General features: G+C 46.2%; 1 protein-coding gene across 2 annotated transcripts; it reads right to left on the bottom strand.

The window, feature by feature from the left end:
* Nucleotides 1-1,798: 1,798 nt before the first annotated feature.
* LOC125541623 (protein DETOXIFICATION 40) lies at nucleotides 1,799-6,863 on the bottom strand. 2 transcript variants are annotated; one of them, XM_048705003.2, is made up of 8 exons: nucleotides 6,280-6,863; nucleotides 4,638-5,269; nucleotides 4,481-4,537; nucleotides 4,024-4,262; nucleotides 3,828-3,946; nucleotides 3,651-3,737; nucleotides 3,173-3,290; nucleotides 1,799-2,082 (listed from the first exon to the last, which is right to left on the bottom strand). In XM_048705003.2, exons 1-7 carry the CDS (start codon nucleotides 6,616-6,618, stop codon nucleotides 3,222-3,224), a joined length of 1,542 nt encoding a protein of 513 aa, XP_048560960.2. In that variant the 5' UTR covers nucleotides 6,619-6,863; the 3' UTR covers nucleotides 1,799-2,082; nucleotides 3,173-3,221. The 2 variants fall into 2 exon arrangements, with proteins under 2 accessions (XP_048560960.2, XP_048561015.2); XM_048705058.2 differs by having other exon boundaries at nucleotides 1,799-2,079.
* Between the last annotated feature and the right edge of the window lie 8,613 nt (nucleotides 6,864-15,476).

Raw genomic sequence — 15,476 nt, 5'->3', positions numbered from 1 at the left:
ACATGAGTGTCGTGAATGAAATTCACAAAACCGTAGCCGCGCAACCCACACTCCGCTCATTCTCTCCCTCGCCCTGCCCCATTCGGACACTCCTACAAAATTTCTCTCGCTCGGTCCACTTCTGACGAGATCCACGGAAGAGGTGGGTGTATTTCACCCACGGGTGCCATTTACCCGACGGGGTGGTGGGTGCGGAAACAAATCTACACCAGGGTGCGTGCGGGTTTGGGTGACCAGCCCCTGCATACAACGAAGCCCTGTGCCATTTACACGCGTAGATCACCTCTATTGGATTAGGTTTAACTGGCGCAGCCTTGCTATTCTTTCTAGGCCATTTGGCCGAAGTTTTGCAGCCCTTTTTTCATAAGTCTTTTTTTCCCTTATAGAAGTTTTTTCTGAAGTCATTTGCGATACAATACACATGATATATGACGTTATAAATCTCATATGTGTATCTTTCCGACTATCAAGACAAGTACTTTGATATCATAGATGGGTGATACATCTAAAACCATCTACTTTCTGGATTACTTTGCTCATTATTTGTCATAATCTTGCTCTGACAGAATGAAATTAGTTACTGCGGATGATATTTTAAACAAGAAAACAGTGTTTCATTTATTCCCCTTAGTGGCCAAGGTTTTGGCTACCAAATATTTTTTTTCTACCGTGGTTACCAGAAATACCGCTCAACTTTTTCAAAAGAATTTTGAATTCAAATGCATGTTTTAATCTCGATATAAATTGGTATTGAACTTCTGTTGTTCAGTAACTTGCTATTGAAGCAGTGGTAGTCCTCTACACCCGTGTTGTTGCGGGACCCGAACCAGGACCTATTGAACTACTAATATGGAAGGCCCAAATATACCACTACACCATCACTGGTTATCTGGTCTACGAGTGTTTCCACTATAGTCAACTATGCATTTTCTGTTTAAACTAGAAAAAATAAAAAGAAATTTGGCATGTTTTGCTCAGTACGTGTTTACCACGGGGTAACGAGATACACAGTTACCGGTTAGTAACCCGCCTGGTAACCAAAACCTTGGTGGGGACCTGCAAATCTAGCTACATGGGAAGATGACTCTTGTGTTTGAAGGGGGAAACCGAGGATGGGAGGTAGCAGTGACGTGGGTGGAGGGTGGGAGTTAGGCTGTGGCAAAGGGACTAGAGGGGCAGTGACCAGGGTTCACCTTTGCAATCGTGAGAGCTCATGATGCAAATTTTACACCGACTTCCTTGGAGATGGAATCTTGGCATGTACTCTATCTGTAAACTAATATAAGGGCAACTCCAACGCGCTGAGGAGACGGGCGCAGTTTTTGTCCATTTTCCCTCCGTTTGGGAGTACTACTCCCTACGTCCTATAACACAAGACAATCCATTGAAAGAAGAATGTAACATGCCACTCTATATCTATCATAATACACATTTTCGGGGATGCTGACTTCCTACTGAATCCCATTGCTGACCCTTTGAATGGTCAACCATAAGTTTCTAAGTCTCCCCTAGGTTCACAAAATTCAAAAATTATAGTAATAGGAAAAATACAGAATTAGAGTGGCATGCCCACAAGAATCCTACGAGATTGAACTAATAACAAAGTTTGGTTGACTGCACTACACGAAAAATAAACAATTTTTTGCAAGATATTTACGTGGATAGAAAATATCCTTGAAATGTAGTGCAAAGGAATCTGTATGAAATTTCCTACAGAACCTTATCCGACAAACATAGGGATAAGTATGTACTAAGAATTAAATCTATCGTATTCCTGTTTAACTAAAGAATGCTTTTATTACCACGGCATCTGCATCATAGATGCATATAGAATAACTTATTACAATTTTTATTACAAAGTTGCTATACAATTGGCTTCGCTGGAAAGAGAGAAGACCAAAAACACAAGACAATCCATTGAAAGAAGGATGTAACATGCCAACCAAGATTATTATAAATACTAAGAAGCCTGCAAGGTATCCAAATAGGGTTATAAACTCCATAGTAGTCCACTCAAGTTTCTTGGCGCCAAGCTCCACCGGCTCGGATATTTTGTAGCAACGTCCATGCCGCAACCAACTGCTACACGAATATTAAATGTTCTTTTGTCAAGACAATGCCATTTATGCATAGCCAAATAGACTAAAATCTCACTACTGCCCCAATCAAAATAAGTTGTCTCAGTGATTTATCTACCTCCCACAGTCAAGACCAAAAAATATGTGAAATGATACAAGGTGAGGTGATATTAGAGGCCAAGTATACAATGCATGATACAATACGTGCTAAACCACAATAAAGGAGATGTTGGATAGTTTCATATGCGTAACATAAGCTACATTCTGTGTCCCATTTAAACAAGTAGTTTTTTTAGTAAGAAAAGACACTTTGATTCTTAGATGTAGTTTAAAGCGCCATAATCACTTAGATTTAATCTGACCCATATATCCATTGAAGAAAAGTACATGGAGTATACAAGAACGACCCCAGTAGTATGAAGATCCCACTTAAATGACTCGTGCTCCTAAGTTAGTTGCACCTTCCCAGCCTTGAGGACCATATCATTGTACTCCGCTAAATGCCGCTAAATGACAGCCCAAAAAAGTCTAGTGGGTTTTCCACTCGAAGAACAACAATTACAGTGGCATCCTTCTAAGTAACAATATTAAATAATCCACCTAGCTAAAAGGAGGATGTCCCCAATCCATTTGTCCTATGGAAATCTCAATGATTCTTCATTCCCTACATTACGTACTAAATAGAAAGAATGTGTCCTTAACCCTCATGATACCCTTCCAAAACGTATGTCCATTGGGTATAACTTAACCGATTTAAGTGGTTTTTGACCCCAAATAATTTTTCACAAGAGCGACTACCAAACACCAGCCTTGATTAACAATTTGAAAAACCACTTACTCAATAGTCCACTTATTTTCTACTTCCAATTATTGAATCCCGAGGCTGCCATGGCCCCTAGGAGTACACAAATCTCCCATTGTGCTAAATAATATATTCATTTATGCTGAAGTGCCAAAAGAAGCGAGATGAATAAAAAGATATCCACTTCCAAAACCCTTTCAGGATCAGAAAAGGGGCATCATGAACGCCCACTATAGGATACGTTTTTGGACAACCAACTACTAAGATGTTTCTCAAAATGATATTTGATTACCTTGAAATCCCGCTTACGAAGCTCTGAAATTCATATGAAAATCCTTGTTTCATTGCTCGACAGCTAATAGAGGTTTCTTGTCTTCCCACTTGTGTAATCTTTTCATTGCTTCGGCCACCTGCAATGCAATCAGACCAGAAGATAGCTTTTAAAAGTAGGGAACTATATCTAAAGTGCTAGATTATAATCCAAGGCGGGTGAGAAATAATATGAACATAATTTATATTGCAATGTGGCTATGTGAGCATAGGGTGTAGTGGTAATTTTTTGTTGCTTTTAACTGCCTAATATATAACATATTTATTAGTATTGTGTTTTTGGTTAAAAAGTTATGAATATCATGGTGTTCAACTACTATGTGTCTTTCCGTCAAAACAAAAACTACTGTGTGCCTTGCTGAACCTAATGTTATTGTTCTGTCATTGTATCATGAACTCATGATTTTTTTTTTACTTCCCATAGGTACACATGTACGTACCTCATTGTCCCAGTTTGTCCTGAAGGTAACCCACACTAGGATCACGGTCTGCATCAGAGTACCTCCAATCATACCGCACCATATGCCCTACATTTTTTGTTATCCACTCATCAAAAAATGCATGAATTATCAGGCGGTGTAAAGGTATGAAGAGCCTTGCACGGATGGAGGCCTTACCGTCGCGCCGAGGTCAAAGTAGAAGCCAAGGATGCAACCCAAGGGGACGCCGACGACGTAGTAGCATCCCACGTTGACGTAGGCGACAAACGCTTGCCATCCGCAGCCCACGGCCACCCCTGCATATGACTATCCACGTTAGTGTTATACTACTAAATTAACTAACCGAACGACTAGGGAAATGTTTTCTATTCACCTGACAGTACGGGTTGGATGCCGTTGAGGATGACAGTTAGCGCTAGCAGCGGTGTCAGCTTGGATACCGCCGCTGCCACCTCCTCGCCGTCAGCATAGATGTAGCTGATATAGTCGCGACAGAGCAGGATGACCACCGAGATTATCAGTGACAAGGTGAAGGACACCATCGTCCCTACCACCACCGAGAACGCCGCTGACTTGGGGTTTCCAGCTCCAAGCTCATTGCTGACCCTCACGCTGTAAATGTTATAAACACACACTGAAACATTATATTTCTCCATGTTGTTAATCCTCTTGCCAAATTGGTTGTGTGCATCATGCTATATAGAGGCTGAATATTCGCCCAGTGGGGTTTTATCAGCTCCATATAACTGTTCAATGAAATTTCCTTTAATGGAAAGAATCCTCAGTAACTTTTTCCCTCAAAAGGAAAAAAGAAACCTTAGTAACTTTACCTGGCTGCTGCGTTGAATCCAAAGGAGATCATGATTGCCCACCCTGAAATGGTCATGCTGCGAACACACAAGGACATTAGATTTATAAGCTGAGCTATACATACCCATAATCATAGCTACTAGTAGTTAAAGATTTTCATTAAAATAGAGTGATTACCAGATTGAGAGCGACGCAAGCGACAATTCAGGGTTCTTGAGGAGGCCAGCAATGAGCACGAGAATCTGGAAGTACCAAGCTTCAAGACAGAGCATGACGGCAGAGGCAATGGATAACCGGAAAAACTGGGGCAGGCCAGAGAAGGCCCTCACGGAGAACCCAGTCCACGTGAGCTGGCACCGGCTGCTGGTGACAACATAGATGAACTGCGCGATGACGATGATCCACCAGCTGGCGCTAAGGATGATGGAGGCACCCAAGATCCCCAGACCCAACTTGTAGACGGCGAGGTAGCTGAGGACGACGTGGACAACGAGCGTCACGGCGGAGATGTAGGCGCTTGGCGCCATGATGCTCTGCGCCTGCATGAACTTCTGGATGGGGAAGTTGACCGCATAGGCAAAGATCTGCGGGATGAGGCCGTACACGAAGATGCCCGCGGCGCGGGCGATCTCCGGTGACTCGCCGAGGAGGATGAGGATGGGTTGGGAGAAGGCATAGAGGGCGGCCAGCGGGATGCCGGTCGCCATGAGCAGGACGATGGAGCGTTGCATATAGATGCCCAACATGTCAAACTTGCTCGCGCCGTACGCCTGCCCGCACAGCGTCTCCACCGCGCTCCCCATGCCAAGCTGCATTTGTTGCCCAGTTCGTCAATTCCATGTAACCTATCTATATATTTATTTTTTATCTATTATTTATATGATTAGAACTAGCAGAATGATGTCGTAAAAGAAATCAAAATGATGCCTGGTGTGGCTGCTCTAGTAAAACTAGATGATGCCCCACATGTTGCGGCGAGAACACGTGAAAATTTAAATATGACACTAAATATTGAAAATAAACATTATTATAAGTAATATTTCTTATACATGTTGGCATATATATTGGGGTTGACGTGATGTGTGCATGTTGACAAAATTAGTATAGATAGCGTTTTCCATGCATGCATGCATGCTTGAGAGAAATAAAAGCAGTAAAGTTGATGAGGTGGTGTGTGATGAGGTGACATGTATACATGTTAAGATAAATAGAAATGGTGGGGATCAGCTATTTAAGTATATAGGATCTGAAAGCAGCAAATCATTTCGAGTTGCCGATAAGTCGCTTTAGTTGCAATAACTAATATACACGAGTTGTGCAAAACCAACATAGGGGCAACCAGAAAGAATTGCCAATAAATGGAGTGAATGACAAGAGTGAGTGATGAAAGAATTTCCAATAAAAAGAGTGAGTGATATAATAGAATTTTTTTTATCCAAATATAAAATCCATATAGGTTCACACGCGTACGACTTGCGACAAGTATAGATTCACACGCGTCAAAGGAGAAATGGACAGATGTAACGCAACGTGGACATGCTACAAATATAGAAATCCATATTATTATAGTTAGTAGGTGAACACAATAAAATCTGCACATGGATTGACACGCGTACATGGCTCGCCGAAACCCACAGCCGGATCGCGAGATAAGTTCGGTTTCGTCGGCAGCACGTGGATTCTGCTGGTGGACTTTTTTTTTTGCCCGATCATGAAGTAACACTCGTACTCTACTGACTAATAACAGTACTGAGCACCGACATTAGAGCGGCGATCAACTGTTTGGACGTGGTTAACTGAGAGACGTGGTGGTACTTACCATGAGGCCGTAGGCGAACATCTGGACGCCGGTGTTGCCGAGGGAGGCGCCGGCGAGCTCCAGCGTGCCGAGGTGGCCGGCGAAGATCTGCGTCGACATGGACATGAGGTAGTTGATCATGTACACCAGCACGGCCGGCGCCGCCAGCCGCGCCAGCATCGGCAGCTCCACCGCCGTCGCGGCGCACATCCTCCGCGCCCACGGCCCCGACATGTCACCCAGGATGCTCTCCAGCCGCTGCTCCCCGCAGTCAGCGCCAGCCAGCGGCGGTGCCGACTGCGGCGTCGGCAGCAGCAGCGGGCTCTGCAGCTTGCTATCGTTGCTCTCCGCAGCGTCCATGGATAGCACCGGCTGTGAGCAACTGCGGAGGTGGAGAGAGTCGGCTGTGATCCACTCTCTCTCGCGCGCGCGCTCTTATGAACGCAGCGCGAGCGCGAGGTAGACGAAGACACGGGTATGAGCGAGCGAACGCAGCCACCGGAGAGTGTCGGCCGTAATTCGCGCGTCTTTTCTGTCTTCTCTCCTACTCCACAGCCGCAGCATCACAGATAACAAAAAGGATCGCCACGATCCAGTTTATGCGCGCGCCATCCCACGGGCCTGGAACGTGCCAAGGGCCTGGTGCTACCAGCTAAGCCTTGCGACTAGAAACTGTAACACCTCACCCTCAAGAAAAGATAAAGAAACCATCACACATCACGTTTCTGTCGAGCATGGTCGACAAGTAACGTCATATGGTGCATGTGAACTTACGATCACGTGTAATTAGAGGTACACTAAGGTCAGTAGTAACGTCAATCTTTTTAATCTTACTTTATTTTTTCTAAGAATGATGCAGATTGGTGAAAGAAATAGGTTTAAATATGCTTTTCTAGTTAAAGAGATCAACCATAATCTAGACGAACGTGGTTCTTTTATTACTCACATTGGACGTAGTCAAAATCTAGCTAGTCATTTTAGGGCCAACTTCAAGAGGGCACAAATTCTTTTCTTTTTTTTTTGCGAGGAACTTCAGGAGGGCACGAGTTCAAACTGCCGTATGGCTTGGGTCAGGACCAAGGAAGTATTTGACATTGTACGTCGCGAGTAATAAAATAATTATTCACAAGAAGTTCTGCTCCGGTGTACGCACGCCCAATTTTGTCTCTGAGCTCCAGGTTTGTGACACCTCTGTTTAACAGAAATTCCTTCGTTTCTTTTTCAATTAATTAACCAAACTGTTGTCATCCTTTACCACATTTAATTAATGTATAGGAGTATTATTTTACGTTCTGGCTGGTCACCCTTACAGATCCAACCAGTTGATGCGTGAGTAGCTAGCAGTAATGCAGCACTGTTGCATGGGCGACTGTACGTACGTACGTGGCCTGTGGGCATGGAACGCGAGCAAGTGCATCGTGCATGCATGCGTGTGTACGTGCTTCATGGGCAACTGTGGCCTGTGGCCCCAGCTTTCTGGTTTCTGCCGGGTTATATGTGGATGGTTGTCGGTGCAGGCTGCCTGCACGCCGGATCCATCCATCATGGAAATGGGCAAGGCACGGGAGGCACGTGCGTGCATGCATGGGCGAGGTGAACGGAACAGAGACCGGATCCACGGTCTCGTGCAACCGTGCTCCGTCCGGACCGGATCAGGTCTGTGCCATGAGATAACTATCCAGGTCCATGGGGCCCAAATACCATCAAAGTCCCTGGGGCCAGCTTTCCATCTACAAAGTTAGAAACAATCCAAATGGTTTAAGAAAGCACACCACCTTCTTACTATGTGTGTCCTAATCGAAAAACTTGGGCAATGAAACCCATTTAATTCTTATGCACGACCCACATGGCCACATACATGAGCATTTGTGGCTGGAAAGGAATACCCAGGTCCTCACAGAGTCCGCTCAAGACGGCCTGCATGCATTTGGCGGGTAAACAAACTGCATTGAATTGGATTGCAATTTGCAAATGTAGTTATTATAACAGTGAAGCAATGTTATACCATTATAATGCCTTCATGCATTAAATTTTTTTAATGTAATAAACAGTGGCGGAGCTAGCACAGGATCATTGGGGGGGGGGGGGGGGGGGGGGCAATGGCAAAATATGGCTTTATGAATGGGTAAAAGTCCCTATTTTTCTCAATCTATGTCATCCCCAAAAAAATTTCTTCACAAAAGCTACCAGGCTTGGGGGGGCCACAGCCCCCCCCCCCCCCCCAGCCATACACATAGCTCCGCCAGTGGTAATAAATATGGAAGTTACTGCTGACATCATGATTGCAAACCATAAAAACTGAAGTGAACTCAAATTGATCAGTTCCGTGTTTAGTAATCCTAAGCTGCACTGTTAGGCCCTTCAAGGCACTGCTACACAATAATATATATGAGATAATTTATGAGTAAAATCAAAATTTCCAATTTGGTAAATATCCTAATAGATTGAGGATTCCAATACCAGATTCTTCGAAGCAACCTACCAAACAGTAACTGTAGATACTATGCATATATTTATATTACTAGCACATATGCCCATGCATTGCAACGGGAGAGTTAATTGATGTGCCCACCGAAATAACCATCAACACGGCCGAACAACATCCGAATGGTGCCAACAGAGATTCATATAAGTATTACTACATTAAGAAGCATGCTATACATACAATACTTTTGGTATGGTTTTTTACGATGATTCTGATCTTAAAGAGCCTAATTTTCAAATCTTTCGTACCAAGGTATTATTTTTAAATTGAAACGATGCTTGAAATTAGCACCAAGTCATGAAAAAATCTCAATGAAAGGGTTCTGTTCAACTCGTTTTACGCCACCTATTCATATGCTTGAAGATGAATAAAAAAGTGTCTGGGTCTGAGCGAAACGACCCTAGATCGTTGCATGCAACACGACGCTTACGTAGCGCCTCACACCTTCCTGGTTGCTTTATTCCTTTATTTTTGTTGCAGATTACGATCCCACAGAGAGCCTCCATTCTTTATTAATACATAGCCCAACTCAATTGGTTGCAACTTTCTAAACATTGATTCAGGTCTCGGGCTCGAGACCATAGGAAAAAGTTCTGCAGTACAATTCTTTATCACATAATGACGATGGGCGGCACCTGCAGGAAAATACTCAATTGCACTAGGGGCAGAGGGCCAGGCCCATTGCCTATGTGTGAGACGTGCAAGCGGTGAGTCCAATAAATCAAAGCCGAATGATTGATGATTTTTTTTTCATTTCCTTTTCTTTCTTTACGTACAAAAATACTGCAGTATGAAACGTAAGTTAGATATAGGTATAGAAAAGAAAAGTACTATCTAAGGGTGCATCATAAACATAATTTAAAAGATGATTAACATGCAAGGTAATATCATATTTACAATCCACACATTTTTTGAGCGACTTATATATATAACATGCTAAATTTGGAGTTAGCATTTAAAAGATATGAAAATTTCAAACAATATTTGAATATGAGGCAACAAAGGTATTAAAAAAGTATGCGGGCCATGAGAATATCATGTTTAGAATCTAGACATTTTTTTGAGCAATTTTCATATAGTTCAAAAAAAAGTAGCTGGGCCGAAATTAAACCATGTAGCGCATCTGCTAAGAGCATCTCCAGCCGCGCCCCCAACAAGCCCCCTGGGTCATTTTTTTGCGTCGGCGCTGAAAATAAAGCCCAGTCGCACCCCCATGAGCCTATTTTTCACCGGTTAGGCCTGAAAATGGCGCCGACGAACCCTGTCCGAACCGGGCGCGCTGGGGGGGGGGGGAGGGCAATCGTTTTTGGCGTGAAAGAACGGCGGGCCCACCGAGTCAGCGACCCCCGCGTCTCTTCATCCTCATTGCCTCGGTTTCTCGCGGGGAATCAATGCCAAGGCTGCCGTCGGTCAGCCTTCCAGTAATTCCTCACGGGCGGCGCAATGTGGCGATGAGCCCCCTCCCGCCATGTGTACACACGTTGCCGCCCTCCCCGACCGCTATAAAAGCCGCCCCTCCCTCACTGGAAGCACCCGCCCGCAGCCCTCCTCTCTCGCCGCGGACACCCTATCTTTCCCTCTCTCCCCGTCTAGCCACCCGCGATCAGCACAGCCAGATGGGTGAATGCTTCTGCGGCGACGCGGCGGCGGCCAACGGCTTCGGCCACCGCTCTCTACGCGAGTGCGAGGCTCACCCGGCGCCCCTCGACATGTGCGCGTCGGGGCGGTGGAGGCTCAGCGCCGCGGGGGTCCTAGTTCCCCCTATGCCCGACGTCGACCACCCCAGCTACTTCCACACCGAGATCGAGCGTGTGCGGGCATCCCTGTCGGAGGAGGAGTGGGCTCTCCCGGAGGCAACCACGAGGCATGGGTGGCATACTTCGAACACCGACAGCCGGAGCGGCTCGCCTCCATTAACAACGCGCCGGTGGTTAGGGGGCTCATCAACAGCGAAGGCCGCCGTCTGTGGCGGGGCGCGCCCGGCCACATGCTACACGCCGTCCTTAAGTACCTGGAGGGCAGCAACGATCCACTACTCCAGTACCCGGTGGCATCGGCCCCCCGTCGGAGTGTCGGCCCGTGGCTACCGCGACGAATGCTGGGCGGGTCCTCCTCCTCCCGATCCTCCTCCCACTCCTCCGGGTCGCCGGCGCTCGTCAGTGTCAAGCCCGAGCCCGTGGAAACACCGCTCGGTTGGCGCATCCGCAGCGCTGCCCTCGTCATCAACAACGACGGCCGTGCCTCCTCCTTGGCTCCTCCCTGCCTCGTCAAACCGAAGACGGAGCCGGAGCTCGCTGACATGAAGAGCGAGCACGTTGACGCGCTCGGTGACAAGCTGCCATGAAGTTGGCGGGGGAAGATTGGGCCCGGCTGGAGATGGAGCGCCAGCGCCGCGCCCTGGAGGAGACCACCGCGCGCCGCCATGGCCGCGACGAGGTAGGTGTCATCGTGCTTGAGGGCAACGATGACAACGCGCCACCGCCGGCCAAACCAGTCCGCTAGGGCGACCCTAAGAAGGGGTCCAGCAGGGACGGCCGTGTGAAGAAGGAGAAGGAGGAGGACGACGACGGCGGGGACTACGCCGCGCTCAGAAAGTTCTTCGCCCTATAGGCGCGGCAGCAACCCTTTTAGTAGATTTTATGTTTTCTATATTTAAATCATGTGAACACTAATCTTTGGAGAATTATTGAAGAAGGTTTCCATCGGCATGATCCAAGAAACTTCACTCCTCGAGAAGCCGCGGATAATCAATTCAATGAGAATGCTCTCTTTATCATTCAAGATGCAATTCCACCCGAAGATCTACCTCACCTTCGGCCCTTCGCCTTAGCCAAAGATGCATGGCTTTGTGTTCTCTCTCTCTCTACTGGGGAAGCGCAAGCATTCAGCGCTCCAACTATGAAGTAGTGCAAGATGAAGCCGATGAGTTTGCAATGAAAGAAGATGAAGAACCTCATGAGCTTTATCGGAGAGTAACCAAACTCGTGGTCTCACTCCGAGATCACGGGAGCAAGGACAAGGATGACAATTGGATCAAGCGCAAATTCCTCAAGGCAATGATGCCTTACCACAAGGCCATGTCCTCCGTCATTCGTCAAAGGCCGGACTTCCACACTTTGACCTCAAGTGAAGTGTTGGATGAGTTTGTGGCTATGAACATCTTGGACAAGACCGCCGACAATGCGGTGCTTCGTTCTCAAAGGGCAAAGAAGCCCAACCTTGCATTGAAGGCCAAGGTTTGCGTTGAAGAAGAAGAAGAGGAAGAAGAGGAAAGCAACCCCGAAGATACAAAGTATGCCTATCATGAACACATGACACTTGCTTCAAGGCAATTTTGGAGTAAGAAAAACTCAAGGCCAACCTTCAACAAGAACAACTCAAGTGGCACGAAGAGCAAGCCATGTGTAAGGACTTGCTACAATTGTGGAAATGTGAGTCATTTTGTTGCGGAGTGCCTGTATGAGAAGAGGGAAGACAATGGTGGCAAGCTCATTCGAAAGGACAAAGCCAAGTCTTTCCCCAACAAGAGCAACTTCATCAAGAAAACCCCTCACAAGGCATTGGTGGTTCAAGAGGAGTACCATGAGGATGATGATGATGATGATGATGATGATGATGATGATGGTGAGTCGGTTGCCATGGCCTCCGTTGCCATTGCAAAAACTCCACGACTATCTCTCTTCGACTCACCCAAGGAGAACATCACCGCCAAGTGCCTCATGGCTAAAGCCACCAACAAGGTAACTCCCAACATCAAAACTACCATCATTAATAATCCTACCTTGACGGATTGCATTGATCAATGTGAGGGATCTAATGTGGAGGAAAATGAGTTTGAGTCCTTTATAGGTAAACTCAAGGGTAAATCCAAGAAGCATTTTGTTGCTCTCTTGGAACAACTTGGTGAAGCCAATGACGTGATCGAGTCTCATGAAGATACCATCTCCAAGATGGAGGGTCATAGTCGTGACTATGCCGATGAGATTTTGGATCTTTCCAATGCTCTTGAGGAAGAGCGTGGTCTTCGTTTGGCTCTTGAGGAGTCACACAACGATGATCATGCTAAGTTAAAGAAAGATTTTGATCGGGCTCTCGTGGTTTCTCGTATGCTAAACTCCGAGAAGGCCAAACTTGGGGTTGATCTTGCTAGACTCAAAGAGGAGTTTGATCTGCTTGACAAGGCTCACAAGGTCTTGAAAGGTGCTCATGCTAGCCTCAAAGAGTCTCATGATCAACTCCAAGTAAAGCTAACCAAGGAGAAAGCCACCTTTCCTCGTATGATGTTAATTGATAATGCAAATGCTACTAACCCGTGTTGTGAGCATGTGCATCTTGTTGAGGAGAACACTAAGCTAAAGGTGCAACTTGAGAAAGGTCTTGTGTCTTGCATACAAGCCAAGAAGAGCCTCAACGACCTCTTGACCAACCAAAAGGGAGTTGTGGCCAAGGAAGGGATTGGGTATGTGTCCAAGTCCAAGAACGAGAAGAAGAATGACAAGGCCAAACGACCTCCTCCTCTCAAGCAAACCTTTCTGAGGGAGTGTGAGGGTGCTACTAAGGAGAGGGAGAAAAACTCCATGAAGGGTAGTGATGCCAAGAAGGGAAACGCTCCCCTTCCCAACAAGGCTGGCGACTTTAACCCTTCTCAATTATGTGTTGTGCCGCGCTAGAGATGGGCATGTTTATGCCAAATTTGTTGGTTCTCCTTATGAGTACATTGAATGGTCTACTTGGGCTCCTAAGACCCTTGTTACTAACATCAAAGGACCCATTACAAAATGGGTACCTAAAACCAAGCATTGATCTCTTGTAGGTGTTTGCTTCCGGTGGGGGATCATGGTTGCTCGATAGTGGAGCTACTAATCATATGACCGGAAGCAAGGACTTGGTGGTGGACGTGCAAAAGATTCCATCCATGCCCACCAATGTTGAGTGGGGTGATTCCTCGTCTTCTAAGGTATTGGGACTTGGCAAAGTTGTCATTTCTCATGATCTTACGATCGAGAAGGTCATGCTTGTTGAGACCCTTGCATACAATTTACTTTTCGTTCGTCAACTAGCACTCATGGGCTTTGCCACTTTCTTTGATATTGATTCCGTGGCCCTCTTGTGGAGCAAGACTCTTAAAGTAGCCTTTGTTGGGCATGTCGAGAATGGTCTCTATGTGATTAACTTTTTGAAGCGACCCACTAAGACCGCGACATGCCTAATGGCTAAAGTTGACGTGGGATGGCTTTGGCATCACCGTTTAGCCCACATCAATATGAGATCTTTGCAAAGTCTTCTAAGGGGGACCATGTCCGTGGACTAACAAATGTTAGTTTTGCCAAAGATCGTGCTTGCAGTGCTTGCATCGAAGGGAAGCCACATGAGAAGGCTCACCCCCTCCCACGACTATCATCTACTCGAAGAGGCCTTTGGAGCTCCTTCACTTGGATCTCTTTGGACCTCCATGCTTTGATAGTCTTGGGGGTATAAAGTATTGGTTGGTGATTGTGGATGACTATTCAAGATACACTTGGGTATATTTCTTCAAGAGGAAGAGCGAGACCCAACAAACCGTCATGGACTTTACAAATGAAGCTCAACGACAACACAATGCAAAGATTTTGACAATAAGAAGTGACAACGGCTCCGAGTTCAAGAACTACACCTTGGATGAGTTTTTGAGTGATGAGGGAATCAAGCATCAATATTCCGCACCTTATACCCCTCAACAAAATGGTGTAGCGGAAAGGAAGAACCAGACATTGATGGACGTGGCAAGGACCATGATGGCGGAGTTCAAGTCTCCCTACAACTTTTGGGCTGAAGCCATCAACACCGCATGCCATGCATCTAATCGGCTCTACCTCTGCAAGGGCTTGAACAAGACTCCATATGAGATACTCACCGGTAACAAGCCCAACCTCAAGTACTTCCGAGTGTTCGGGTGTAAGTGCTTCATTCTCAAGAAAGGTGTCCGTTTGTCTAAATTTGAGGCTAGAGCATATGATAGCATATTTGTTGGTTATGCTACAAACTCTCATGCTTACTGAGTTCTCAATAAGTCCACGGGACTTATCAAGGAAACGTGTAACGTGGAGTTTGATGAGAATAACGGCTCCCAAGTGGAGCAAAGTGGTACTTGTGATGTAGGTGATGAAATTCCTCCCCAAGCCATAAGAAGAATGGGTATTGGTCATATCCTACCCATTGAGGAACCCCTTGTGGCCGAAGGAGAAGGACAATGTTCTACTCAAGTGGAACCTTCACCAACCCAAGACCCACATGCTTTCGAAGAACAAAGTGAGGGCCCTCAACCTCAAGAACAAGACCAAGGGCAAGATCAATCCCAAGATGGTGTTGTAACATCAAGTGATGCCCAAGGTCAAGCTCCCTCCTCCGAGCAAGTTCAAGATCAAGTCCCACGAGATCAAGAACAAGCTCAAGACGACGCTCAAGATGATCAAGTGACCACTCCTCGTCTCACCCCCGAGGAGGAATTGGAGCGTCGTGCCGCCAAGGTTGCTTCCAAGCTCTCCACCAAGGATCATCTCATGACAAATGTGCTTGGAAGCTTAAGAAAGAGGGTAAGCACTCGTAGACAATTAGCAAACTATTGTGAACATCACGTGTTTGTCTCTTGTGTTGAACCCCACAAGGTCTATGAGGCGCTCGAAGATCCGGATTGGCTCAATGCCATGCATGAAGAACCTAACAACTTCGAGCGCAACAAAGTGTGGAGATTGGT

Source organism: Triticum urartu, chromosome 1A, assembly GCF_056163025.1.
Source record: "Triticum urartu cultivar PI428250 chromosome 1A, HENAU_Tu73, whole genome shotgun sequence".
In the NCBI taxonomy this organism is placed as follows: Eukaryota; Viridiplantae; Streptophyta; class Magnoliopsida; order Poales; family Poaceae; genus Triticum; species Triticum urartu.
Note: the sequence above shows the minus strand (reverse complement) of the source record. Positions and strands in the feature narration are given on the sequence as shown.

Excerpts from the sequence above, each read along its gene's own strand:
- LOC125541623 (XM_048705003.2), bottom strand. The coding sequence starts at position 6,618 with ATGGACGCTGCGGAGAGCAACGATAGCAAGCTGCAGAGCCCGCTGCTG. Across the intron at positions 5,270-6,279 it reads TGTTCGCCTACGGCCTCATG|CTTGGCATGGGGAGCGCGGT; the intron begins GTAAGTACCACC and ends CAACAAATGCAG. Across the intron at positions 4,263-4,480 it reads GGATTCAACGCAGCAGCCAG|CGTGAGGGTCAGCAATGAGC; the intron begins GTAAAGTTACTA and ends TAACATTTACAG.